A 25,978-nucleotide genomic window follows, 5' to 3' on the forward strand; every position below is an offset into this window, starting at 1 on the left:
GCCACCTTTAACTTCTCAACATATAGCTTTTAATTAACATTTTTTAAATACAGTCATTTGTTTCAATATAGTCACCGAAATTGGTCCAGGTATGATTCCAGAGGCGTGGATCGGCGCGCGGATCATCGGGCTTATTGGCAGGTGGCACTGCGGTCGCATTAAGCAGCTGCAGCTCCTTCAGCAAGAGCTCCAGCACCTTGGGATGTCTGGCACAAAGATAAGCAATTCAGTTCAAGTTTAATTGCAGTTGTGGGAATACTCACTGCTTGGCCTGATTGCGCTGCTCGCAGGGATCCTCGCGCACATTGAAGAGACAGGGCTCGCTTAGGGGATTGCAGGCAATATGTGGCGCGTCCTTTGGGTTGGCGTCCTTGCAGATGACGTTGGCCGCTTCGCGCAGGCGTATCATATCCGCAGTTTTGGGCAACATTTTTAGCTGCTGCATGGCCTGGCCTGTGGCACTCTTCGCTACCGATTGCCAGTCATAGTCGTGCGGATTACGCATGCCCGCCGGCCCATACCAACCATCCCAGGAGCCATTGTAGTTGGTGCCCTTGACCAGCTTCCAGTCGCCCACGCTGAGTGCGGCGCTGCCCCAGATGTCGTCTATGTTGTGCAGCACGCTCTTGCGCGGAGATGTCTCGTTCTTGAGCAGCGCCTGCCACAGGCTTATGCCATCCAGCTTAGCTGTGCCCAGCTTTGCGAGCGCTGCCTCACCGCCCGCCGCTTCCACCAGCGTGGGCAGCCAGTCCACAATGTGCATGGTCTGCTCTGCTGTGCGCGGGCGTTTGGTCAGCTGTGGCGACCAAAGAAGCGCCGCACCACGCACGCCGCCCTCCCAGAGTGTGTTCTTAACACCACGCAGGGGATAGTTGGAGGCAAAGTTCGAATTGAAACCCTCCGCTGGGCCGCCATTGTCCGTGGAGAAGACGATTATGGAAGTCTCCAACATGCGAGATTTGCGCAACTGCTCTACAATTTTGCCCACGGACTCATCCATGGCGGTGACCAAGGCTAAAACAAACATAAAGCTCTATAATTATTTCGACAAGCGACAAATAGGGAATGCAAGCCCACCCGCATATTTGCGTCGTTTATAGTGTTGGATCGTGTCCAGACGACGCACAGCGTCATCCTTGACGGGCAGCGGATTGTAGGGATTGCCCGAATGCACCGCCGCATGCGCCACGTAGAGGAATAGCGGACCTTTGGTGGCATTATGCTTGGATATCACATTCAGCGAATGCTGCGTAATCACATCCGTGCTGTATTGCCCATGCAGATCGTAGGCCACCTCGGTGCCATTGCGCATGTCCAGTCCCCAGTAGCCATGCTCCACAGCTGTGTGATCATTGTAATCATGGTGACCCGACCAGTAGCCCACATGACTGCTAAAGCCACGATAGAGCGGGGTGTAAACACGCTGCCAATGGCCCAGATGCCACTTGCCAGCAATATGCGAGGTGTAGCTGCAAGTAAAGAAATGAATTTCTATTATTGTTGTCGAAGTTTAAAAGGAAAAAGTTGTCAAAAGGACAAGGTCAACTCTGCGATAGCTTACCCCAAATCGTTGAGATATTGCGGCAGTATTTTAAGATCCAAAGGCAAGCCGCGCGGCTCAGCGGCATAGAGCACCGTATGTTGCATGCCTGCACGAAAATTGGGGAGCTAAGAAATCAGCTTAGGCCTGAATTTAAATAAACTCACCTGTGTGTATGGGATACTTGCCCGTCATGAGCGCTGAGCGTGAGGGCGTGCAAATCGGATTGACATAGTAGCGATTCAGTATGAGACCCGAATAGGCCAATGCATCGATATTGGGCGTGGGAATCTGCGCCGAGCCACGGAAGCCCACATCATTGAAGCCCTATAAAAAACCAAGCGGCAAATCAAAAAGAAATAAATGGCATGACTCTGGTTAAGCTCACTTACCAGATCATCCGCCAGAATAAAGATGATGTGCGGCTGTGCAACGACATAGCCGATGAGCAACAAACATAGCTGCAGCTGAAGATGGAGTTGCATCGTGAAGAGTTGCTTCATTTGCATTGTTTATACCCTGTACTCAAGGCAACAAACAAACTAAAAGAAAGGGCATCACAAAGTTGGTGGAGTATACAAGTATACACATGCTGATATGAGCATATATAGGATATAGAGTCTGGATCAGCATCAACTTTTAAAGAGTATATCTCGCAGATTATACGAACTCCATATGCCTAGTAGATTTCTACATATCTACACAGACTGTGACTATAAATTTTTACTAGATACCTCAACCAATTATCTTCGATGTGAATGACGCAGCTGGATATAGGGTAACTTCTAGTCGGGTGCACTCGACTAGGAGACTGCAATGGGAAAGGGGCAGGGCTTATGCGCTTGCAACGATTAGAGCTCATTAGTTGACTAATTACGCTGCACTCTCGAGATTCGAATGCGGGCTTATATTTGCTAGATATACATGCTTGTGTATGCTAATTTCAGCAACATCTTGGTGCTGGGGTCTGTGCAATTGCAGCCATTGCCAATTGATTGGCTTTTGTGTATGCCGCCTGACATTGAGTTCCCCATAGAGTTAGGCTCGCAAAAAAAGTGCCGATTCATATTTTGGCTTTGGGCCTAAAACTGGAACTGAACTGAATCAGCAGAATGTCAAGTTTGTTATGTGAACTCGAATATCGGTGTGCGATCCGGCAGTCGATTGCGTAATAGATATGTTTACTTTTAAATGTATATCTATCGTATCCATTCTGAACGTTAACTAAAGCTCGAAATGTCATTTGAGTCGAAATGGATATGTCTTTTATTGCGTTTATTTTTGTATGGGCAGCATAACTCGCAGTTGACGCTGCCAACAGCTAATTAGCATGTGAATTGAACGTGGGGTTTGTCGACCCTTTTCCTCATTAGTGGGTCAAATAACTGACCAACAGTTGGCAACCAGACCAGACCAGACCAGACAATGGGCATACAGTGAAAGCTCTGCGAACGGACAGCAGACAGCAGAATAAGATGAGATCAGGACACAGCCCAAGAGCCGTGTGTATTCCCTGGAGCAAGATTTTACTGCACAAATCAATTTGTTGAAAGATAAACCCAGTTACTCAAATAAAGCTTGTGTATTAATATTTAATAAAATATTTTAAATATTTGACTCACCCCTATAATGTTTTGTCTAAATAACTTATCGCATGTATTTCGTTTTACTTGACCACATTTATGATAAACAATGCCAGCTCTTTGTTTATGCTCAAGCACAAATACTTTCAGTATTAATTTTTTTTAGCAATTTATAATGAGGCGTTAAGAGGCGCGCGTGCAAACAATTGATTTAATTTAAGAGCAGTGCACGCACTTAAAAACTCTTTTTTATATATCTAACATTTTCTTTTTTAGCGCCAAAATTTATTTAAATAATCAGCGCAAATTCAAACCGCTTCTCAGCACGCGCCAAATGCGACTGACCAAACATTGGCCGCTCTTTAACGCGGCTCTGCGCCGGCGTCGCTGACTCTCTCTCTCTCTCTCTCGCCCCTCTCTCACATTCTGCAAACGATAAACAGCGAAAGTCGCGTGCGCTGTGAAATGCGCAGCCAACAGCGACAGTGGCAGCGACAGCGACCGCGACAGCTTCGATTTGTAAACAGAGAGCCAAACCACGCACTCACGCAGCGAGAGCGCGACAACGGCGTTGCCAGACATTCTCAATAAATACGTTTTTGGTTTGTTTTCAATCAACAATCAAAAATAGCAATTAAACGTATTAATTTTTATTTATTAAAATACATAGCAGAATTGTCGGTATAGTTTAAGTGCAGCTATCTCAATATGTAAGTTATCCGATCAGCAAACGTAATACATTTAAATTATGAACTTACATGCCAAATTTTAAATCTTTTAAGCGCGCATTTAAGATCGGAATTTGAGAATATGAGCCTAAGGCCTTACACTTAAATAACGACTGCAAATTTTCGCTATAGTTAATTTTTGTTTGCGATTTTCATAACCTACCCGAGAAAATAAAAACAAGCCGGACATTATATACCAAACTAAAATTTTGGCCAACACGACTGACTTTTGCACACAAATGTGCACAACCAAAATAATTAGAAAAATTACACAGGCAATTTTGATTGAGAGCTTTTAGGGGAAATACATTCCAGCACGTCCAAGCCTACATATTATTACAGTAGCAGCCAACAGGAGAGACTTTAGAGTATTTCAAGATCGACGTGACGTATTTCTGGAAAATGTGTCTAGACAGACAAACAAAAGTTTGCTTTCAGCAGCTATAAAAGATTTAAAAAAAATTTGTTTCAGCTTACGCGCAGATTCATTTCGATGCGATCAATTTCTCCACCCATCAGGTCCACAATGCTTTCGCCCTGGTCGAGCAGGAAACCCTCCAGATCATCGACATTACGAAAGCCTCGCACAATCTGAAAAATAGATTATTCATTGCATACCAGAAACGTATTATTTACAATATTTACGTACCGCTAGCAGCTTGTTCAAATCTTGTTTGTCCAAATACGAACGCGTTAGTTCGCGTCCATCAAAGTCTAGCTCAGCCTGTGCAAAACAAATCTATTAAAGGGGGTTTTAAAGCATCCCTTAACCAACCTTATATCGCACTCGACCATTGCCAATGTCTATGCCTTTGACATCGTAAATAGCGCGAATCATCACATCAGCCTCTAGCGCCGCATTGATCTTCTCCAAACGATCCATGGATATGGAGACGCCCACTAGCGCATTGGCATTTGTGTAAATGATAAAGGAAGCAACAGCACCCAACAGCACACCAATAGCTAACGAGCCCGCCGCATCAAAAATATGTGAGCCTGTGTAACTACTCAGGCCCATGCAGCCGGCAGCAATCATGACACCAGCCACAGCTGCAGCATCTTCGCAGAGCACCACATTTACGCAGGGATCCTTGCCGGCAATAACTGCAAATGTAAATTCTCAGAGGATTGCTTGGCAAATATGAAGAAATGCCTACCATAATCTTTGAAACTCATATTATTTACTTTTGCTGAGCGCTTCAATTCATTGATGGCCACCATCAGCGTGGCGCCCTCGGAAACAAGCGAGCCTGCGAGTATACAATAAACCCAAAAGAGATCTGTGATGGGCTGCGGATGCAGAATGCCCTCGATGCCATGGTATATGGATAAGCCGCTGCCCACGCAGAAGATGCCAACGCCAGAGATGAGTGAGGAGACGTAGCGCATGTTCATATAGCCATAGGGATGATCCGTATCGGGTAACTGTGATGACTTGTATATGCCAAAGGCCAGTATTAGCTGATTGATCAGATCTGCCAGCGAGTGTATGACCTCCGCAAACATGCTGTGCGATCCGCTATACATCCAACCGCCTGTCTTAAACAGCAGATTGGCTGCATTGCTGAACATGTAAATTGATTAGTCAACAAGTTAAAACAATAAAATAATGCACTCACATAGCAATGGCCGTGGCCACCACTTGACCAGACTTCTCCGCATTCGTATTATTATCTACCAGCCCTTTTGTGCGTGAGCCCACCTCTCGTCGATAGTCACGCAGTCGCCGCTTCACCGTAAACACATCTATGTTCGTATACATTAGCATCGCATTGTTTCCTGACCTCTGTCAGCAGAGATGAACTTACTCTGCTGATACTGTTTGCGCTCCACCTCGCGCTTGAGTCGTTCCCGAACAATGCCTTCCTTCGAGCCCCACACTTCTAGCGCTTTGGCCTCGACATCGCGTCGCCAGTAAACGGTCATGGGCGGTTCCTGTTCGTAGGGCGAGCGCCGCTTGATTTTGGGAAGTTTCTCCAGATCCGAGAGGGTTAGCATAAAATCAGATAAGGCTCGCGCGGGAGTCACAAAATTCCGCTCCAGTGACATGCGGTAATCAAAGCGCGGTCGCTTTGGCGTCGGCGTGGTTGTCGCTGATGGCGCTGGTGGCACTAACGATGGCGGTCTTTCTACGTCATCCTTACGGATCAGCACATGAGCGGTTGGCGCTGGTGGAGATGGTGCGCTGGATGGCGGAGTGGCCTTTTCCATGCCTGATGTATTCGACATGGGCATTACGTTTATGGCGGGTTCGTTCAGCTTGGCAACCGGCGACAACTCCGTCTTTTCGAATACAATTTCATTGATCTTCGAATCCTCAATGGTCGTGGTAATTGAGAGTATGCCCTTGGAGGTTTTTATTTCAAAGTTCTTCGTCTGTATGACGGGCATTTTTTTATCTTTGCAGTCCAGGTTTTTCTGATCAGGTTTGTCTGCAGAAGCTTTCGGGGTCAGGTCTTTAAGATCATGGCCCTTGTCTCCGCTTGCGGTGCATCGCACCTGCATGGACCAGTAATTGGTGTTGAATTCTCCTCCTCCGCCTCCTCCTCCACCCAGGCGACTGCGTGCTTGTAGACGCAGTGGCGCGCATTCATTGCATTGCAGGCCATAGGACCACGAGCCAAAGTGTAGATGTTGGCGCCCCCATAAGCTTGCGGCTCGCGTGAACTGTTGTTGTTTGCGATGCAACAGCAACACGCCGCGCATCAACATGTTGCAGCCGCCACTAAAAGCAGCTGGCTAAATGCTCTAAAAAGCAATAGCTATATGAATCAGCTTGAGCTTCATGACTATATATGCCACTTACACAGCGCACAGTTCACAGATTTCAATCTGTTGACGTCGTTTCGTGTTTGTTGCCGTTTCACTTTTCGGCGCACTACGTCATGCAGAGGGTGTATGTATTGTTATTTGTGGACTTTGCTTGTTGCTACTGGTGCTCAATTGGAATGGAAATGTGCCCAGTACGCTGCAGTAGTTGTCAATGCCGAAATGTTGCACTTTCTTTATTGCCCGTTGCGTTCAATTTACAAAATTTTAGTGGCTAAATATAATTTAGAAGCGCCCGGCTGTAGTTTTAGCTAAAGAAAAAATTATATCGACTATCGATAACTGCCATATGCACTAGCTGCTAATGTTTGCCAACACTGACGCAACAGCTGTTCGTCGTATACTTATGCCTGAGACATACGGTGTATTGTTGCCACGAATGGTATTGTGCACTATGAACTTAATTATATATTTTTTTATACATTATATATTTAAATGTTTTTGCTTATATGTTTTATTAGATATTAAAGGAATTCTTGGCCTTGGTTAGCATCATCTAGCATTAGCACTATATATATTAGTTAATAACATAATTATGATGCCTAATATATGCTTAATATAGATGCAAGGGTATTCAACCGTCGACTCTTAAGTTTTCTCTTAACTTGTGTTTTGTTCCCTGTCGCGCTTCTTAGCCACTGCCGGTTTTGTAACCATAATTTTTTTCGTTCTGAATTTAATTAGTTGATTTTAGTTGTTTACAAATGTCGCTGCTACTGCAACGTGCTGCAAAACTCATAACGCGTAATACGCTGCCCCTGAAAGCTGCAAGCAGATGTTGCTACTCCAAAGACACGATTTTGGGTGACGGCAGCGAAGTGCTAGTGGAGCGCCTGGAAGGCAGCCAGAAGGGCATAACAGTGCTGGGACTAAATAGGCCGGCTGCGAAAAATGCTTTCAGTCGTGGGCTGGTTAACACGTTCACTGATATTCTGCAGGAAATCAAGCGGGACAACGGTTCTAGAGTAGTTGTGCTGCGCAGTCTCACGCCAGGCATCTTTTGTGCAGGGGCAGATTTGAAAGAACGTAAAGGTAGGGGATGTAGCTCAGTGGTAGAGCGTTCGCTTTGCATGTGAAAGGCCCCGGGTTCAATCCCCGGCATCTCCAGCAACTAACTTTTTACTTTTTTCTTTCTTTTTAGTATTCTTATATTGAATTCATTTTTTTTTTTTGCAGGTATGACCACTGAGGAGACCAGCGAATTTGTGACCCAGCTGCGTGGCCTGCTCATTAGCATTGAGCAGCTACCCATGCCTGTAATTGCGGCACTCGACGGCGCTGCCTTGGGCGGCGGCCTAGAAATGGCCCTGGCCTGTGACATACGCACAGCTGCCACGAATGCAAAGATGGGTCTAGTGGAGACGCGACTCGCTATTATACCGGGCGCTGGTGGCACTCAGCGTTTACCCCGCATACTCTCGCCCGCACTGGCCAAGGAGCTGATATTCACAGCTCGTGTACTGGACGGTGCCGAGGCCAAGCAACTGGGTCTGGTCAATCATGTGGTGGAGCAGAATGAAACAAAGGATGCGGCTTATCAGCAGGCTGTCAAGCTGGCCGAAGAAATACTGCCCAACGGACCGGTGGGCGTGCGCATGGCCAAACTGGCCATAGACAAGGGCATGCAGGTGGACCTCAATACAGGCTACTCAATCGAGGAGGTGTGCTATGCACAGGTCATACCCACCAAGGATCGTCTGGAAGGACTGGCGGCTTTTGCCGAGAAACGCAAGCCAGTCTACAAGGGCGAATAGGCTTGACCTAACAGAGTTTGGCTCTAGGCCAAAGCAGTGCATTTATTAGATTGTTATTCAACTGTTTTTATCTGTTATTTTTTGAAATCAATTTAAATAATAACTAATGCAAACGTAGAGCTTTATACTAGAGCTAGTTGAAGATCGTATTTCCATTAAGCTGTCGGTTAGTTAATAATCGCTTACACTTGCAAAGGGTACTACAATTTTTTCATGAATTGAAAACATAAAGGAATATATCTGCCAAATCGATAATTTTATAACTTTTTCGAGTGGATATGGACATAAACCCTTGCGTGGGAATACTACTATATGTTTAAGAAAGTATACATTTATGTAAATTATATTACATTTTTTTTAGGGTCGACAAATTGGTTGGAAATGTAATATCGTACGTTTGATACCACTTGGTAGTACCCGTTTTTCGGATATATGTAAGGGTATTTAATTTTCGCCTCTGCCAAAGAGAAGTGTTTCTTGATGCTACTCGGATGACGCGGCTCCCAATTGTTGCTGCAGTTAGTCATGTTGAATGCTAATTGCTGCTATTAAATCCCAGCTTGACTGTTCATTTGATTTATGTTCCCACAAAGCAAATCCGACTTACATGCAAAATACATCTCCGCCTATGCGGAAATTGTGATTTCTATAGAAATGTATTGAGAATTGTTTAGAAAGCGCCAGACAAGCGCATTCCATAACTTCAGATTGACTAGGTAAAGTCATTTATTGGAACATTGCGCACATACATATATTTATTATATATATGTGTAAACGTATTTAATTTAGTTTTTTTTTTTCAGCTATTCAGTTACTTTTTAAGTGCCGGCGCAAACAATGAGCTTTTGTTTCGCCAAAACAAAATAAACACGCTCTTATATAAACAAAAATGTACTGAATGAAAGGCGTTAACTGGTAGTTAAAACAAAAAGCAATGCGGGTGCGTGTCGCCTGTCGGTCCAGACGCAGCCGCTCAAGGAGGCATCAGTCGTTATTATTGACTTGCTGCCGCTTGTCACCCACAGCAGCTGACCCACTTGCCACGCCCAGATGCCGCACAGCGCCCTCCCAAGGGGCGGGCTAGGAGGGGGTAGACATCAAACGCCCATTCAATTAACATGCAACACCGTGTTTGACATCATGCAAGGTCAGTAGCCGCGGCTCTTGACTGGATGCGAAGTGTGTGTTTTAAGTATTTCGGACTTGACTCCGCTGCTGACTCAGTATCGGTCATTTGGCGAATCAGATGCGACAATCTAAAGACAACTAATGCCAAGCGCACTTTGCATACTAATCAATTAATGAATTAATTGCCTAGACACACACGGATGATGAGCTCGAACTGGACTGGAAATTAGATCCCAAAAAAAAAAAGCAGAAAAAAAACGAATACAAAAACACACACATTGCACAATGCGAAGGCTGTTCCGGAAACAATTGCGGAAGCATATCGATTTGTTTATGCCCATTAACATGAACATTATTGTTGTTAATAATATTATAATTATTATAAAGCAATAAGGTACGAAAATATATTACGTGCTACGGTATTTGTGTACAAAACGAGTTTCATGCATTTTTAATGCTCATTGTACATTATTTGTTTGGACGAAATACATACGTATGTATGTCTGTATGCTGGGCTCGCGATTTGCATTGCAATGGATCAGCTTATGGGCGCACACCCTGTAAAAGTAAAGAGAAAAAAAATAAAACAGATAAAAATCACACAACTCAAATGATACAATGTCTTCCAGGTATTTGTACTTTAAAACGGCGACATGTCGAGTGTTAACAATGAGATTACAAACACGTCAAGCTAATGGCAACAAACGAGGCATGACTTAAGATGCCAAATCGTATTATACCCTGTAACCAATCTTAATTGAGAAAAAAAAAACAGTATATTGAATCCGTCTGAATGCAACTATTATTTAAACAACTATTTCCATAACTCGTAAGATAAGATTTGACATAGTCTTGAAATCGATAAATATCGATTTACATCAACGCTTTAACGAGCAAATTTTCGAGATATCAAATTTGGAATAAAGCTTCAGCTTTGAGCTGTCTGATCACACCTTGAAAATCCATCTTTGACACCTGCACAAAAACGAAATAAAATATTTGGTTTTGTTATCTACAAATAAAGTTTATTTGATGTGGGAAAGGAACGAGCAGCATATAGGGTATCTTTTGGCCAGGCACTTTTCAAAATCTAACTTGCCTTGCTTTTTTAATGTATTTTGTATACCCCCTTCCGTCATCACACTGGCATATAGATTATATATACTCCTGTGTCTATATAACTTCTTAGCCAATCATAAAAACAATTGAACTTTGGCCAATGTTTTACGAATAAAACATGCGTTTCCATATTTATCTATAACTTCACATAATCTCAGCCTTCGGCATTGTGTACATAGTACGTCACATGTTACGTATATCTACCTGGTATCTAAGAAGGTGCTTGTAACTTGTGGCCACAAATTAAAGATACACGGGGGCAACAGATTAACAACCAATCAATTTAGACAATTACGTCAAATTGATAAATAGAAACAGACGACTTTTGCTTTTAATCACAAAATAACGAACTTAATAAAACGCCTTAGACCAATTACACATGCCGCTAAATGTTAATTAACGCTCAAAATTTTCCATAAATCAATGAACGACAATCTATCCCATGCATTTAATTAAGTCACTAAAACTGAACGTGAACTAAATGAAACACTTTTCAAAATGCGACGCACGTGAAAATTGCATTTCAATTTGTACCTCAAAATTTTCCACTGGCCCACTGAATGGAACAAGTGACAACGACAATCGAGCGTTTCATATTTTATGGACAGGCAACAAAATCGAGTGCAATAGCAACAACAACAACAATGTCCACTTGAAACAAGTTAATAACAAAACTCCATGATCTGACTTAAAGAGACGCCTCAAGGCGACGACAGCAACAACGGCAGCCACAACAAACACAGACACTAAGTAATTGCCATGTTAAAGTACTCTCAGCCATCGTCCCGCTGGCCTGCAATGTAGGGAACCCAGCCAAGCAGCAGCAGCGGCAGCAGACCTCTCTTTAAGGCGCCTCACAAATTCTTAGCTTGCCATGTTCAATGCACTCCAATTTGACCAGGTCTACTCTTTCCGCCCGACACCCCCTACCAAATTGCAGTAGCAGTGAAAAAGTCAACTGCAAGCGCTAATGTTGATCGTAATGAGCTTGATGAGCATGCTGATAATGATGCTGCTGGCAGACACTCTGTCTCTTGTTTATACAGGGTGTTCAAGAGAAGGCCACATTAGTTGACTACAATAAGCAACGCCTTTTTAATTTGGGCAAAATATTATTTATTCCTTACGTTATTCATTACGTTAGCTTGGGATTTGAGCCAGCGTCCTTCTATTAAGATGTATTGCTATCAAGTTTGCCAAGTTTCGATTTTTGAAATTGGAATGTTAAGAAAGAATTTAACCAAGCAGCAAAACTAAATGAAGGCAAAAGTAAATCAAATCGATTGGTTGCATCATTTAAGCTGCATTTGGGCATAGCTAAAGTACTATTTTTTTACAATAATAAATACAAATAACTAGAGTAAATTGAGATTTCTCAACTGCATTAGTTTATAAATATAAACAAAAAATATTTGCATTGAAATTTTTAAACCCAAAACGAAGTCGTACAAAACAAAGAAGTAAATTGAATATTCAACCAACTTTATTTGAAATCTTGTTTTCTCGTTTGGTCATGAACAACAATATGTCCATAATTTATGCTCAAGAACACTTTGAATTTGGCTTTTGAACTTCTTTTCAAGTTCGTTGCAACAATTTGTTGCTACGCTTGGATAAAATGTAAATAAAACAAGCGGGTTTCACGCATTCACAGATCTTCTAGGCCAATGTAAATCATGGCTTATCAGTTCTAATTTCAATACTAATGTTTATCAGACTGCATTTAATCTTAATGAGCCTTAAGTAGCTACCGTTTTTTCACTGCTGCTGTTGCTGCTGCTGCTGCGGCGGCGGGCGTTGCCACCCTGTGCGCGCAGCGGCAACGCTGCGTATGAGCAATGCAATGCACAGGCAGACTTGTCTCGCTGTAAATGCCCAAAACTGAATGGTGTAGAAAGCACGCACACACACAGACACATACTGAGTGAGAGAGAGGCCGACTTCGCCCCAACTGCGTCACGGTGTCGTTTATTGTCCGTTGCGATAATTGCTCGCCCACTCTTGTCCCCGCTCCGCTCACGCAACGGACAATCGTCTGTGTGAGTGTGTGTAAGTATTTGTGTGTGTGCTTTATAGCCGGCAACAGCGGCCGCAGCAGCAGCAACAAATTCAAGCAGCAACATTGGCTTAATATCAGTCACTAACTGATCGCCAGAGCGTTAACAACAACGCAAACGCAAGCGCAGCCGCCGCAGCAACAGGAGCCGCAGCTTAGAAAAACGCGCGCGACTTTTAACGCGCAGCATAGCATTTAGTGACAAAATAAAAAGTAACCGTTAGCCATTCACAACAGCCGTTTAAATAATAGACTTTGTGTAAATTACAATTAGCTTGCGGCTAATTAAAGTCTAGTTTTGGTGTTTACAAAACGCGCGCGATTCATAGGCGTTTCTCGTCCATGCGATTTGTGCGGGCGTTAATTAACGCAAAGGTGCAACAAAATTAGGAACTTTAAAAGAAAAAAAAACAATCACAATTCGTGTCAATGTTAAGCACAAACAGTTTGTCAAAAGCATAAACAAATAACACGAGCATTGTGCAAATCATTTTGAATATAATTATATTAGCAACAGTTGCGAAAAGGTAATTCAAATAAAGTCCGCTAAATGCAGATTTGCATAAGAGCCTTACACATATTTACATATTTATGGCAACAAGCTAAAAGAAAATACAGTTGTAACGGGCGTGTGAACTAAATTTGTTATAAATAAATTTAATAAAAAACTATTATTAATATAGTTCAGCTGAACAAAATTAGATTAGTTAACATAACGTAAAAGAAAAACATTTTTTTTAATATTTTTTATGAAGATCAAATATTTTTAAAAGCAATAATTTTTCACACTTAAATGTCAGAAAATATAGCCCACTAGAGAGTGCAATAAACAAAACAAAACAAACAAATTTAGCACAAGTTAATAGAACTAGTTGAGAATATAATTTTCTAAATTACATATTTTCAACGATGTAAATTATATATTTTATCTATGTCACAGAAATGCAATCAGCAAGCACAAATTAATGCCAGTCACGTGGTGTCTAGAGACAAGTGAAAATTGAAAATCACAGTTCGCATCTAATTGAATGTTTGGGCCAATTTGATATAGAATTTTATATGGATGCCAAACTGAAAGTCAGTGGCCCCGAGATCTGATAAGAGGCGACAACAACTTGATTTTGGTATCGTAAACAATTATTGACTTAGTTTTATCTGTCAGCTACTTAGCTTTTTTAATGGCATTCATAAACCCAAGCAATAATGTATGCGCTGTGTTCTCGACGAACTTACATAATATCGGGGCAAGGCTTTGTAAATCGCAAGCGCGATTTCAATATGCAAGTTCAATAAGACGAGTACGTCAGCTGCCTCATTAATTATGCGACGCATGCGTACACCTTTTTTTTTTTTTTTTTTGCATATCGAAAGTGAACCCCTTTCAAACAGAGGGGGGTTCCATTTTTGACACTGAGCTAAAATGAAAAGGCATTTAATGCCACTTGAGCATTGATGTATTGCTTTATTGACAGACAGTCTGTCGTGCTGGCAACAAGTTTGAGCCACAGATCCCAAGCACGTGAATCGCAGCGGCAGAAGCAGTTAATAAAAACAAAACACGAAACAAGAAACAAGAAACAAGAAATGAGAAACTCACGACAAAAAGGAGCCAAGCTGGCTTTTTGCTTAATTTGGCTTTAATGCAATGCATTGAGCCAAAAAGCGCAGCGCTACGACAGATCCTAATTGAAATTCAATTAACAATTAACATTTAACGGTAATACTTAAGCCCCCAGCAATTTGGCAGGGCTTTGCTCGAGATGGTAGTTTAATTATAAATAACTTAATGAGGAAGGTAAAGAGAAGGTGCGGTTCGTATGAAGGTGGCATATATAATGCTGCCAAGAGCAGCTGAGAAAAATGTTTAAATGATGCTTCAAGATGCTTCTTATTCCAACACCAAATGCAGTTTGAAGTCATATAGATAAATAAAAAAAATTACCCTTGGCAACTGACCGCATTTCTTGCTGACGACTCTACTCAACTTCGGATCGAAAAGTTAAGATTAAAGAAACCCTTCCTAAAAAATTCCACTCATTCATAAGCACCTCAATATTATTGAATTAACAGATTCCCAAGCTGCAAAAGCTACCATGAGCTGATTTTTTATGGCAAGTCAAATAATTAATTAGCGGAATCTTTTCACTTATATCTCTTGTTCCGTTCCGCTCATTAGTCCAGAGATTCGACGGTATCCTGGTACCTGATGTCATTGCCAGTTTAGCATAATCATAAAAGCTAAACTAGTGACGCAGTTTGGGTAAATGTGTAATTAAATTATGGATGTCAGCGCGGCGAGGCAATGATTATAATGCCATGCCAATCAAGCGTTAATAAACATAAATAATAGATCTATATAGGTGGACAGTGATATGACACCGAGAACTAATCAAGTGCCCGTTATGATTCATGATCCTATCGAACCCGTGATGTCGTAAAAATCCAAAACGACTCCGACAGTCAGAATAATTATTAATAATAATCGGCGACTGCCCAATGCCCAAATAAAATACAATGTCAACACCCGGCATGTCAAGATTGCATAAAGTACGACCCATTTTAATCGGGCCGTAAACTTTTATTAAGCCAATTTCCCCCGAACTGGGTAACTACCAGACATGATTGGGACACTCTGGCCGGTAAGATATAGGATTATTGACGGTGTCATAATTTTAAAGCGTGTCAATGTCGCACACACAGATAAATAAATGTTTAAATGCATGTACTATATCAATATATTATGTTTTATGTTTTATATATATATTTTTTTCCTAATTGCTTGGTACTTAAGCTGACTAATCTTATCGAGCTGCAACGATAAATAATACTTGTACGATTTCCCAATCGTATCTCTATTCTGATACGAACAACACTCAATGGCAATTATTATAAAATAAACTTTTCATTTCGCTTGCGAAATACTTAAAGAAATATTACTTAAATAGCGCAAATCCTTTAAATTAAATGTAATATCAAGTAATACCCAGATCTTGGCGTACTTGATCAAATCTAAGTTCTTCCAGTTCGCCTTTGGGCCGGCTCGGGAGCGTTCCTGCAGGCGCTTATCGCTGTTATCAGCTATCAGATACAACGTTATAATTGATTTTAAAGGTAGCTTTGAGTATTTATGACGAGCATTTCCAAATGCTGTTTTTTTTTCTGAGTGCTTTATTAATTACCACTGCTTGGCATTTGCCTTTAGCCGTGTTATCATTGGACACTTGCTTTCCAACACCTTCTCTGGGCCCAGTCCCACCATTGGCGCCGGCCGAACATTCAGTTGCTTTTGGCCCGAGAGCGTGTACGGTTCTAACTCAAAACTTTTTCGCGAATATCAGACGAATATTATAGCCAGAACGTAAGTTGTCCTAGACTCGTAACAAGCAGAAAGCAGGGGATTGAAGCAATAAAACTTTTGAAAATATAACAAAATTATAGATTATCTTTTAAGTAAGAATTTGTAGTTTTTATCAGAACTATTTTAATTGTATGACCACAGTACATTCAGAACCAAAAAAATAGATATCACAAAAATATTAATAAATTTGGAACCAAGCAAAATATGTTTACGTATTAACATAACATTATTGATTATCTGTTAGAAGCAAATAAATGATAAACAGGAAATCCAAATAATCTGTTTTTCGAGAAAATAAATCTCCTATAATATTCCAATAAAATATTGCAATAGTACTTTGCACACTTGAAGGTAAACAATAGTTAAATCCAATCTGAAATCCCTTTTAATTAAACTAAATTTCACTCTCTTGAAAATCGTTTTAAGCTTAAACTTGTTGAGAATTGCAACGAATTAAAAGATGAAAATTAGCAAAACGAGCTGCAGCTTTGTTTGCATTTTCCTTCCAAGAAATTGTTTTGAAATGAACAGATTTCATGGCTTTTGAACCCTGGCTAACTGGAGCTCCTTCTGGTTCTAGCCACGTGCGTCTTGAGTGCGTCTCGAATCTAATCAGTAACTAAATGTTCATGTTAGAAGTGTGGCTAACCCAATACATTAATACTACTTAGTAACTAACATAGTCATGTAGCACTTGAGAAAAAGCCATAAATAATATTTACCAGCGATTAGTTGGCTAATCAAATTTGCCTATTCCTCAAATGAAATCGTCGGGCCTCGGCCTTCTTGAACTCTGAAGGAGTGACCATGAAAAATATTATTATGCACTCTATATGGCCGACAGTTTATGTGCCCAAATGGCTAGCTAATTTTGAATGGGTTTTATGAGGGTTCAATATCGGAATTACAACCACTTTGGCCGTAAACGTAGAATAAAATTTATGAATGCAGTCCACACGTCAACCAACTGGCCGGATGATAAACCCGCTGGACGGCCCAGCAAATCAGATAACGATCGTGTGTTTGTTATTCGCATAGCTCTACGAGAGGGACAACTGCCCCGCATTCTGTGTAATATTGTGTTAAAGCTTATACTTGAAATTGGCAACGATAAGATATGACTGGCATGCGCCTGGCGAAACTCTCGAATGGATTAGCCCTCGCCAGCTGAATCAAAGCCATTAAACATCAGGCCCAACAGCGTTCATTACATATGTCAAACGATTTCTACCACCCACAGATGACAGATAATAAGGCATATACGCCGGACACGGAGCCCGCCGGTTCAAATGAGGTGCCGGGATCTAGCTCACACCTGCCGATAGCACCGCCCGCTTATACCGCTGCGGTAGTCCCGTTGAATGACTTCAACTCCAAGTGAGTAGCAGCTGTTCCAACATTTAAACAGCTTTAATACTCTCTCTCTCTCTCTCTCTCTCTCTCTCTCTCTTCCCCTTCTCGTCGCAGAGCCAACTTGACGGAGAAGGATCAGCTGTCCCTGGAGGAGGCCGCCTACAGCCCGTTCGATAATCGCGATCCCAATGGCGCCAGCGCTGGCGGCGCTCTGGCGCATCTGCTCAAGAGTTCATTGGGCACCGGAATTCTGGCTATGCCCATGGCCTTTCACAATGCTGGTCTGGTCTTTGGCGCCGTCATGACGCTCATCGTGGGCTTCCTCTGCACGCACTGTGTGCACATTTTGGTAAGTGACAGTGCTGCCCATTTGTGTAAAGAAAATAAGAGCTAACTCTAGGCGGAAGGTGGCTAAGAAAATGGCTACCGTCCACAAAATCGCTTTTTTAAGTAACCGAAGAAATCGCAAATTTTAAGTAACCGAAGAATTATGTCTATTGAATTGTTTTCTAAACGATTTCTGGGCTTGGCCCTTGCGTATGAATGCGAAAAAAACTACAACATATATAAAAGCTCATTGAGAAAGTAAAACCCATTTACCGGGAAATAAGCAATCGACCAAGAAATTTATCAATCCAATTTTTAACACCTGCTGTTGCTATTGACGCACTTGAACGGTGCAGATTTTGATGCTTCACTTAACTAGTTCAAGGCAATTGACAAAGCCCGATAAGAGGGCGTAACAAAGTTGGTTCGCGTTTAAAAACGCGTGCAAAACGCCACAATGAAACGCCAAAACGGCTGGAAATTATCATTAGTAGAGAGTCTGAAGTTTTTATGAATAAGCTAGAGCAGTATTTATAGTAGATGTCCTCAAAAAAAAAACTATTTCCTAGAAATAAAGTGCTATAAACACCACACGCCTGATAAAAAGCACGCACGAAATCGGCCTATAAATAATGCAAAATTCTTGGCTAAATCAGCACACAAATCCCGGAAAATATATTAAGCCACTCGAGTCGCAGATTTATGGCTTAAGATTCAATTGGGATTAACGAAAAGGTGCAAGTAACGATTGGACTCTAGCTGTGTCCGTATAGATATGGGGCTCTTATCTGGAGTTACGCATACGACTTGCTAGTGAGACTTACTTATTACGTACTTATCGGTTTGTTGTTCCGCAATGCAATGTTGTTCCCAATGACTATACAAATCGGTGCCCGATAATCGTTACCATGGTTAGTATAAAGTGCCTAGCTGTTTATAGAGTCTCCTCTAACCGAGTGCATTTCAAGAAAGGCGTCAACAAGTCCGCAATTTCTAATCGGGCAAACAAATAACTCAAGGACTTTAAGGGAGCTTCAATGTGTGTAGTTTTAAGAGGTCTAACAAAGTAGCAAAGGGTTTTTCCAAGTCATGGCATTGTTTTTAAAACTGATTTTGGATCATAGAAAAATAGCTTTGTTTTGATTTCAGAATAGAATTTAAAAGAAATTAAGAAAAACATTTGATTAAGACTTACCCTATACCCTATTTAATTGAAAAATATTCCTGAATTTGTAATTTGATTTTCCATATTCTTTTCCCGCACTTTTTAGGTGAAAACATCTCACAACATTTGCCGAGATGCCAAAGTTCCAGCATTGGGTTTTGCGGAAACTGCCGAAAAGGTGTTTGAGTATGGACCGAAAGCGATACGACCCTATTCCAATTTTGCCAAGTAAGTGTTCGCGAAGGTTATTATCAAATATTGAGCAACTAGGCGCCACGCCCTTCTTTCGTTATCGAGCTGGTGAAATATTAATTGGAAATTTAATTAGAAATGTTTGCCAAATGATGAGATACTTGTTAAGGCTTATATTCGCATCAATATCCAATTATTCTAAATACTTATTATCTTACAAATGTATATTACCCAAGATAAGATAACTGGATTTGATACATGCAAAAGTTCTTAGCTTTGAAAGAGACATGCAGAAATACCCTTTCATATAAGTATATGCAAAAATTTTGACAAAACAAGCGGAATTGAATTATTTTCCGAGAACTTTTTTTTCCTATATCACTTAACAACTTTTTATATGATTTATATAATTGAAATTTAATCTGTAGAGTTGAATACACTTTCATTAATTACTTTCACACATCGTGACCAAATTTCAATAATGCCCCCCCACAAAGTTTCTGATAACTTACTTAGAGTATAATTAATGGGTATTTTTCTGCTATCAGTTCGCTAAGGACTTAGGAGGTGTTTCGAATGTAATGCTGATAACTGTTCATTGCAGGCAATTTGTGGATATTGGCCTGATGGCAACCTATTATGCAGCCGCCTGTGTCTATATGGTCTTCATAGCGACCTCCTTCCACGATGTCATCAACTATGATTTGGGCCTCAAATGGGATGTGAGAATCTATATTGCCATGACTGTGATACCCTGCCTGTTGATCGGTCAGATCAGGAACCTTAAATGGCTGGTGCCCTTCTCGCTGATGGCGAACGTGTTCATTGTGGTCACCTTTGCCATAACCCTCTACTACATGTTCGATGAGACGCTGGACTATTCAGACAAGCCTCTGCTGGCGCCCGCAGCGCACATACCCCTGTTCTTTGCCACCGTTATCTTTGCCATGGAAGGCATTGGTGTTGTCATGCCCGTGGAGAACTCGATGAAGAAGCCACAGCAATTCCTCGGCTGTCCCGGAGTCCTCAATACAGCCATGATCACTGTGGTGCTGCTCTACACAGTCATTGGTTTCTTTGGCTATGTGAGTAGCAGAGCTCCGAAGTGGAAATGAACTAGTTGCTCATAGCTTTTCGTTTTATATGTTCACAGGTGAGATTTGGTGACAAGGTTCGCGGCAGCATTACGCTAAATCTGCCTGATGGCGCCTGGCCGGCCGATACGGCCAAGCTTCTGATGGCTGTGGCCATTCTTTTCACCTATGGTCTGCAGTTCTATGTGTAAGTAGAATATGCTACAATGAGAATCATTTTTTCAATTTCCCCTCCATCTCCTCTTGCAGGCCCAATGAGGTGCTGTGGCGCAAGATCCAGCACAAGTTTAATCCGGAAAGGCATAACATAGTGCAGATTCTGCTGCGCACTGGCATTATTCTGGTCAGCGGCGGCATTGCAGCGGGCATTCCCAACCTGGAACCGTTCATCAGTTTGGTGGGCGCCGTCTTCTTCTCGCTGCTGGGCATCTTTGTGCCCAGCTTTGTGGAGACTGTATATCTGTGGCCCGATCGTCTGGGCTGCTGCAAGTGGAAGCTGATCAAGAACATTCTCTTGGGCGTTTTCTCTCTGCTGGCACTTGTCGCCGGCGCCGCAGCCTCCATTGATGAGATGATAAATCCCAAAGAGGAAAATTAACAATTGTCCATATTTGATATGCCACAACACTTAACTAGTATTAAATGAGATGCAGGTGCTCCAATTGGAGAGCGAGTGAGTAGTTCTAAGTGCAGCAGCCCCACACACAAACACACAAACACACACACACACATCCACACAGATCCAGATCCACACCCAGACACAACTCCCAAAAAGAAAGACATGTTGAACATGACTGAGCAGCTGCCGCTGGACTGCATTGAAAAGATGATATTAATTCTTAAGCCCTAGCACCGATTCTGCACATATATGTTTGTCTTATGTGTGCCTAGTTAGTACCTGTATCTATACATATACACACATATATATACGCACATATATATGTACTTGTATTTAAACTAAGAATTTATAATCTTACACACTAAGCTAAAAAGCCATCTTTTGTACGCGTTAAATACAATAAAAATGTTGAAAGTTTTATAAATATGTAAATCTTAAAAGCTTTCTTTATATTTTCGGACTTAATCTGAACTTTCTAGAACTATTACCATTTCTTTCCATTTCCACAGGGCTTTACTTTTCGATAAACGCTTTTTGTAGCATATTTTTTGGGGTCTGTTAAGAGAACAGATTGTGCTCATATGTTAACAATGATAATAATTTGCCACATAAATGTGTAAAAATCCACTATGCCCCCTTTTTTCATTTATCCGTTTTTAATGGGTATACGGCATTAAATTGAGATTTTTTTTTTAACATGATTAGGTTAATTTATGCATTTTAAATGCAAAAGAATGGGACGAATCAAGCTTCAGATCTAGATCTGCGTTCAAGAATATGAAAAATGTATTTCATAAACCAACTCTTGACGAGAGTTGTTGGTTCGAACCGTGAGCGGAAAAAGTGTACAATTTTCTTTGGGTGGGACTTGGTAATGGGTAAAGGCTATACATACCATATTTTCGCTCAGCTCCAAGAGGGAAACTGTTGCTTCAAATTCCTTTGCTCCTTTTTGTTTATAGACTTGTTCGTTTTTCACAATTCCTCCTCCGCTCCGATCACATGAAGCCGACTTAACAAAAAGCCAAGCGTGTTGCCATGTGGATATGTGATTAGCAATTAATAAGTTAAGGGAAAAACGGAATATAAACGTAAAAGGGATTTTGAGCACTGTCCTAAGGGGGTATAAAAAGTATTTAGACCTCTCACAGCTAGAATTAAAATTTAAACCATTGTTTTTAAGCACATTTTTGAAACAAACTTATCTTTAAGGCATTTCAAAATAAAATACAAATGTAGTTTCGGTCTGTAGCAATATTTTCCATTAACATAAAGTACAAATAATTGGAAACTTATAACGAAATACAATTAAGTGGAATAGAATACAGCGGCGCGCATATATAAGTATAGTAATTATTAAGTATGTAATAAAATTAATCAATTTGTGTTTGTGTGAAAACTGGATGAACTAAGAAGCTACAAACGTGAGTGCATTTATGTGGGCGTGTTCACTACAAACTAATGCTGTGCGGAGCTGAATCTCATTTGAATCGTTTTTGTTTAATTATTGTTATCATTATTATAATTATTATATTATCAACTGAGTCTTCAACCGTGACGTCATATAAGATGCATTTACTTCTTCTTCTTTTTAGCATTGGAGCTGGTTGCAACCACCTCATTTTTGCGCTTCTGATTCGCCTTCGGCTGCGGCGGCGGCGCTGGTGTGTTTGTGCTGCTGCCGCCCGGTGTTTTGGGCGTTTTCTTTTTCTTCTCGGCACGCTCCTTTTCCTCCAGCTCAAGATTCTCGCGTTCAATAAGCGTTATCAGCGTATTACAGCGTCGTTGCAGCTCCAGCGCGGTGCGAGATTTAATAAACCAGTCAAAGCGAAACTGGGGTGACGCTCTGTAAGCCGCAAAGAACATGACATTAGACACATATATCCGAGGATAAGGCGGGACTGCTTACCTTATGGCCGCACGCAGCTCCTCGTAAACGTTCTCCTTGTCAAAGCCCAGCTTGTGCAGCATGCAAACCAAAAAACGATCCTCAATTTCTGTGTAGTTTTTGCCCTTGTTGTTGCCATACTGCAATCGCAGCTGATGGAACGGCGCGCGATAGCGAGACATCTGCAAGACACCAACAATCATTTAAACAAATAAGTAAAATTCAGCTACAATCAAAGAGACAAACGCACCTTCTGATCGAGAGCTTTTTTAATTGACAGGCGTCGCTGAATTTTGCCTTCGCCACGCTCAATTTGTCCCATAATTCGCTCAATATCTTGCAGTTCGGTGCAGCGCTCCCAGAACACAGCATTGTACTCGATGACCTCCTCGGGCGTCTTGCCCTCCACATCCTTGGCAATGTTCTCGATGTCGTCACGACCGTATTTCTCGTTCGCCTTGATGAACTGGTTAAAGTCACGTTTTGTCCAGGCTGTGAAGCCCTGCGACAGCAGATTTTCCTTCTCCTGAATCTCTTCTTCGGTGAGCGGCTCAGCCTCGTCAATTTTGCGCTGCTCCTCGCGCTGCACTTTGGTAGCCTCCGAGCCAAGCTCCGTGTTCTTGGGCACCTTATAGCCAACAGTCTTTCGGAAATAATAGATCTCCTGGTCTAGCAGCTCAAACAGACGCGGTGGAAAGAATTGAAAGTCCTGTACAATTGGCTGCTTGGGCGGACGCGGTGCCTTAGGCGCCTTTGGCTCAGAGACTCGCAATGCCTCACGGAAATAGGCATCCACAGCATAGTTAGCCTTTCGCTCGCGCTTGGGCGGCTCAATCCAGTTGCCCAACGCGTTCAGCTTTTGTTTCTCACGCCAATCCTCGCCCTCAAACTGATACACAGAGGAGGTGCCCGCCTCGCCGTTTGTGTCCATGGTAAAGGTGCGCAACGAGCTCTCACCCAAGCTATCTAGTTGAGCCTTCTGTTCTGCTGTTTTGGCCTCTCCGCGCTCCAGTATGACATCGATATCTTCGTCAGTGATGTCAGTCTCTTTGGAGCTGAATACCTGGTTGGCACCAAAGCGAATGATGTTCAGCATCTCGTCCTTATTGAGCTGGGCACGATTATCCACGAGACGACCGCCTTGAATAACCATTTTGTCCAGTCGCAGCTTCACCTCAGCTCGCTCCACAATCTTCTCCTCAACGGTGCTCTCGGTAATCAGGCGGAACACGCGTACCTGCTTCTTCTGGCCAATACGATGTGCACGATCCATGGCCTGTAGATCCATCTGCGGATTCCAGTCCGAATCATAGATGATGACCACATCAGCGGTGGCCAGATTGATGCCCAAGCCGCCAGCACGAGTTGACAACATAAATATAAATTTAGTACTGTTCTCCATGTTGTACTCCTGGATCTGACGATTACGATCCTCGTGCGGCGTCTGGCCATCCAAGCGGCAATAATTATAGTTACGCCAGTGACAATAATCCTCCAGAATATCCAACATGCGTGTCATCTGCGAGAAGATCAGCACACGCGAACCTTGCTCCTGCAGTTTTGGCAACAACTTGTCCAGGATGGCCATTTTGCCAGAGTTATAGACGAGATGCGTGTCTGTAGTGTATGGTGGTCCCGGCTCGGCGCCATCGAATAAATACGGATGATTGGTGCATTTGCGAAGCTGCATCAAGATGTTCTGAAGTCGCATTTTCTCCACTTTACCAGCACCGTTAACGATGTCAATGTCCTTCAATAGCACCTTGGTATACCAGTCCCGCTGCATTTTCGACAGACCAACGAAAATTTTCAGTTCCTTCTTGGGCTTTAAGCGCTTCTCCACCTCCGCCTTAAGACGACGCAATAGGAAAGGCTTGAGCACAGCGTGCAGGCGAGTGACCAGAGCATCATCACCCAGGCAGGTATTTGTATTGAACCACTCGTCAAAGTCCTCCGAGGAGTTAAACACGTCCGGTAAGAGGAAATTGAGCAGCGCCCACAACTCATGCAAATTGTTTTGCAGTGGGGTGCCCGTAATAAGCAGACGATTGGCCGTTTTAAACTCGCGCAGAATTTCTGAGAGCTTCGACTTTTCGTTCTTGATCCGATGCGCCTCATCGATAACCATGTAACGCCAATTGAACTTCTTGAATACAGACTTCTCGCGTATGCACATCTCGTATGAGGTAACGCAAACATCCCAATCGCCCGGCAGGAGAACGTCGCGTATGAAGGTGTTTCTCGTATCCTGGTCACCAATTAGACAGACGGCGTGCAGCGATGGGCACCACTTCTTAAACTCATTTACCCAATTCTGTAGCGTCGACTTGGGCACAATTACAATGTGCGGTCCGGCTTGGTTTCTATGGAGTGCCGTGACGTCAAAAGGTATATCGTTCATTGATTATGTCATGAGTACTTACTTGAAATGCTTGAGATAGCCAAGCAGCGAGATGGTCTGCAGCGTTTTGCCCAGACCCATTTCATCGGCCAGGATGCCGTTGATGCCATTCTCGTAGAGCGATATCATCCAGTTTAGGCCACGTACCTGGTAGTCACGCATTTCGCCACCTTTGATATATGCGGGCGAAGCATCGAAACGAAATAATTCCTTGGTTGCCGAATCCTCGGCGAGCAGCTCTTCATCCTCCTCTTGCTCTGTTTTGCGATGTCGATGGCTGCGCCAAGCAAGTTAACAATTACTTGAGAGGATCAAGAGAAAAGACCGATGAATCACTTACTCGGCCACATCCTTATCCTTGTCTTTGTCCTTGTTTTTCTTGGGTCGGCCCTTGGGCTTGGTGGGACTTTTTGCACTGTTTGTCATAAAATGGGTAAAAATCTCCGTTTGCTTTAGCAGATAATCGAAGCGTCTGCTGCGATCAACCTCGATTTTATTGTCAAACTCAGCCTCCTTTTCGCCCGAAGAGCTGGTTGCCGCCTCCGAGGTGGTCTCATTCTGCCGGAACGTACAGGGAAAATTATTAACAAACATCTATACGAAGCGGCATGCGGCGTCTGCTCCTTGGCATGGAAAATTTTGCAAACGCTGGCTTTGTTATTTTCACTTACCGAGTTCTCCTCGTTGGTTTCCACAGTGGCGGCATCTGTTTTCGACATATTAACAATGTCGCTCGTTTAATTTCTATGGTAAAATTATAAATTATTGAGTTTTCCAAATTATTTTGGACAAGCGAGAGCGTTGCGCGTCTGTATGTGTGAGCAGCAGCGGGAAAAAGTGGCGT

General features: G+C 42.4%; 5 protein-coding genes and 1 non-coding gene across 8 annotated transcripts; 3 read left to right on the top strand and 3 right to left on the bottom strand.

The window, feature by feature from the left end:
* Nucleotides 1-18: 18 nt before the first annotated feature.
* Nucleotides 19-3,457, bottom strand: LOC6625551 (arylsulfatase B). The gene is made up of 7 exons (XM_002048965.4): nt 3,163-3,457; nt 1,933-2,082; nt 1,708-1,867; nt 1,562-1,649; nt 1,078-1,469; nt 264-1,014; nt 19-206 (listed from the first exon to the last, which is right to left on the bottom strand). Exons 2-7 carry the CDS (start codon nt 2,047-2,049, stop codon nt 44-46), a joined length of 1,671 nt encoding a protein of 556 aa, XP_002049001.2. The 5' UTR covers nt 2,050-2,082; nt 3,163-3,457; the 3' UTR covers nt 19-43.
* Nucleotides 3,458-3,757: 300 nt separating this feature from the next.
* ZnT49B (Zinc transporter 49B) lies at nt 3,758-6,948 on the bottom strand. The gene is made up of 8 exons (XM_002048964.3): nt 6,658-6,948; nt 5,660-6,599; nt 5,471-5,597; nt 5,009-5,415; nt 4,627-4,955; nt 4,501-4,575; nt 4,329-4,442; nt 3,758-4,259 (listed from the first exon to the last, which is right to left on the bottom strand). The coding sequence occupies exons 2-8, from the start codon at nt 6,561-6,563 to the stop codon at nt 4,215-4,217; spliced, it is 2,001 nt and encodes a 666-aa protein (XP_002049000.1). The 5' UTR covers nt 6,564-6,599; nt 6,658-6,948; the 3' UTR covers nt 3,758-4,214.
* A 342-nt stretch (nt 6,949-7,290) lies between these two features.
* On the top strand, nt 7,291-8,566 carry LOC6625523 (methylglutaconyl-CoA hydratase, mitochondrial). The gene is made up of 2 exons (XM_032437196.2): nt 7,291-7,712; nt 7,857-8,566. The coding sequence occupies exons 1-2, from the start codon at nt 7,385-7,387 to the stop codon at nt 8,432-8,434; spliced, it is 906 nt and encodes a 301-aa protein (XP_032293087.1). The 5' UTR covers nt 7,291-7,384; the 3' UTR covers nt 8,435-8,566.
* On the top strand, nt 7,716-7,787 carry TRNAA-UGC (transfer RNA alanine (anticodon UGC)). Its single transcript has one exon. It is a non-coding gene; the product is annotated as a tRNA-Ala (tRNA).
* A 4,235-nt stretch (nt 8,567-12,801) lies between the features above and the next one.
* Nucleotides 12,802-21,277, top strand: LOC6625522 (proton-coupled amino acid transporter-like protein pathetic). 3 transcript variants are annotated; one of them, XM_015174035.3, is made up of 7 exons: nt 12,802-13,264; nt 17,336-17,472; nt 17,563-17,797; nt 19,047-19,168; nt 19,737-20,217; nt 20,286-20,413; nt 20,476-21,277. In XM_015174035.3, the coding sequence occupies exons 2-7, from the start codon at nt 17,336-17,338 to the stop codon at nt 20,822-20,824; spliced, it is 1,452 nt and encodes a 483-aa protein (XP_015029521.1). In that variant the 5' UTR covers nt 12,802-13,264; the 3' UTR covers nt 20,825-21,277. The 3 variants fall into 3 exon arrangements, with proteins under 3 accessions (XP_015029521.1, XP_032293332.1, XP_002048998.2); XM_032437441.2 differs by lacking the exon at nt 12,802-13,264 and adding an exon at nt 14,224-15,376; XM_002048962.4 differs by lacking the exon at nt 12,802-13,264 and adding an exon at nt 15,959-16,095.
* Nucleotides 21,278-22,084: 807 nt separating this feature from the next.
* Nucleotides 22,085-25,973, bottom strand: Iswi (Imitation SWI). Its single transcript, XM_002048961.4, has 6 exons — nt 25,806-25,973; nt 25,475-25,692; nt 25,157-25,411; nt 22,984-25,096; nt 22,755-22,915; nt 22,085-22,691 (listed from the first exon to the last, which is right to left on the bottom strand). Exons 1-6 carry the CDS (start codon nt 25,851-25,853, stop codon nt 22,421-22,423), a joined length of 3,066 nt encoding a protein of 1,021 aa, XP_002048997.1. The 5' UTR covers nt 25,854-25,973; the 3' UTR covers nt 22,085-22,420.
* Nucleotides 25,974-25,978: the final 5 nt, after the last annotated feature.

This window comes from Drosophila virilis, chromosome 5 (assembly GCF_030788295.1).
Source record: "Drosophila virilis strain 15010-1051.87 chromosome 5, Dvir_AGI_RSII-ME, whole genome shotgun sequence".
In the NCBI taxonomy this organism is placed as follows: Eukaryota; Metazoa; Arthropoda; class Insecta; order Diptera; family Drosophilidae; genus Drosophila; species Drosophila virilis.

What these genes read in the sequence shown, in the direction of transcription:
- LOC6625551 (XM_002048965.4), bottom strand. Translation starts at nt 2,049, where the DNA reads ATGCAAATGAAGCAACTCTTCACGATGCAACTCCATCTTCAGCTGCAG. An exon ending in TTATTCTGGCGGATGATCTG is followed by an intron (nt 1,868 to 1,932) that starts GTAAGTGAGCTT and finishes GGTTTTTTATAG; the next exon opens with GGCTTCAATGATGTGGGCTT. An exon ending in TAAACGACGCAAATATGCGG is followed by an intron (nt 1,015 to 1,077) that starts GTGGGCTTGCAT and finishes TGTTTGTTTTAG; the next exon opens with CCTTGGTCACCGCCATGGAT.
- LOC6625523 (XM_032437196.2), top strand. Translation starts at nt 7,385, where the DNA reads ATGTCGCTGCTACTGCAACGTGCTGCAAAACTCATAACGCGTAATACG. An exon ending in AGATTTGAAAGAACGTAAAG is followed by an intron (nt 7,713 to 7,856) that starts GTAGGGGATGTA and finishes TTTTTTTTGCAG; the next exon opens with GTATGACCACTGAGGAGACC.
- ZnT49B (XM_002048964.3), bottom strand. Translation starts at nt 6,563, where the DNA reads ATGTTGATGCGCGGCGTGTTGCTGTTGCATCGCAAACAACAACAGTTC. An exon ending in ATGGTCGAGTGCGATATAAG is followed by an intron (nt 4,576 to 4,626) that starts GTTGGTTAAGGG and finishes TGTTTTGCACAG; the next exon opens with GCTGAGCTAGACTTTGATGG. An exon ending in GCATCGAAATGAATCTGCGC is followed by an intron (nt 4,260 to 4,328) that starts GTAAGCTGAAAC and finishes TTGTCTGTCTAG; the next exon opens with ACACATTTTCCAGAAATACG.
- Iswi (XM_002048961.4), bottom strand. Translation starts at nt 25,853, where the DNA reads ATGTCGAAAACAGATGCCGCCACTGTGGAAACCAACGAGGAGAACTCG. An exon ending in AAACCAACGAGGAGAACTCG is followed by an intron (nt 25,693 to 25,805) that starts GTAAGTGAAAAT and finishes ACGTTCCGGCAG; the next exon opens with AATGAGACCACCTCGGAGGC. An exon ending in GAGCTGCGTGCGGCCATAAG is followed by an intron (nt 22,692 to 22,754) that starts GTAAGCAGTCCC and finishes TGCGGCTTACAG; the next exon opens with AGCGTCACCCCAGTTTCGCT.
- LOC6625522 (XM_032437441.2), top strand. Translation starts at nt 15,356, where the DNA reads ATGATTGGGACACTCTGGCCG. An exon ending in TTGAATGACTTCAACTCCAA is followed by an intron (nt 17,473 to 17,562) that starts GTGAGTAGCAGC and finishes TTCTCGTCGCAG; the next exon opens with AGCCAACTTGACGGAGAAGG. An exon ending in TCATTGGTTTCTTTGGCTAT is followed by an intron (nt 20,218 to 20,285) that starts GTGAGTAGCAGA and finishes ATATGTTCACAG; the next exon opens with GTGAGATTTGGTGACAAGGT.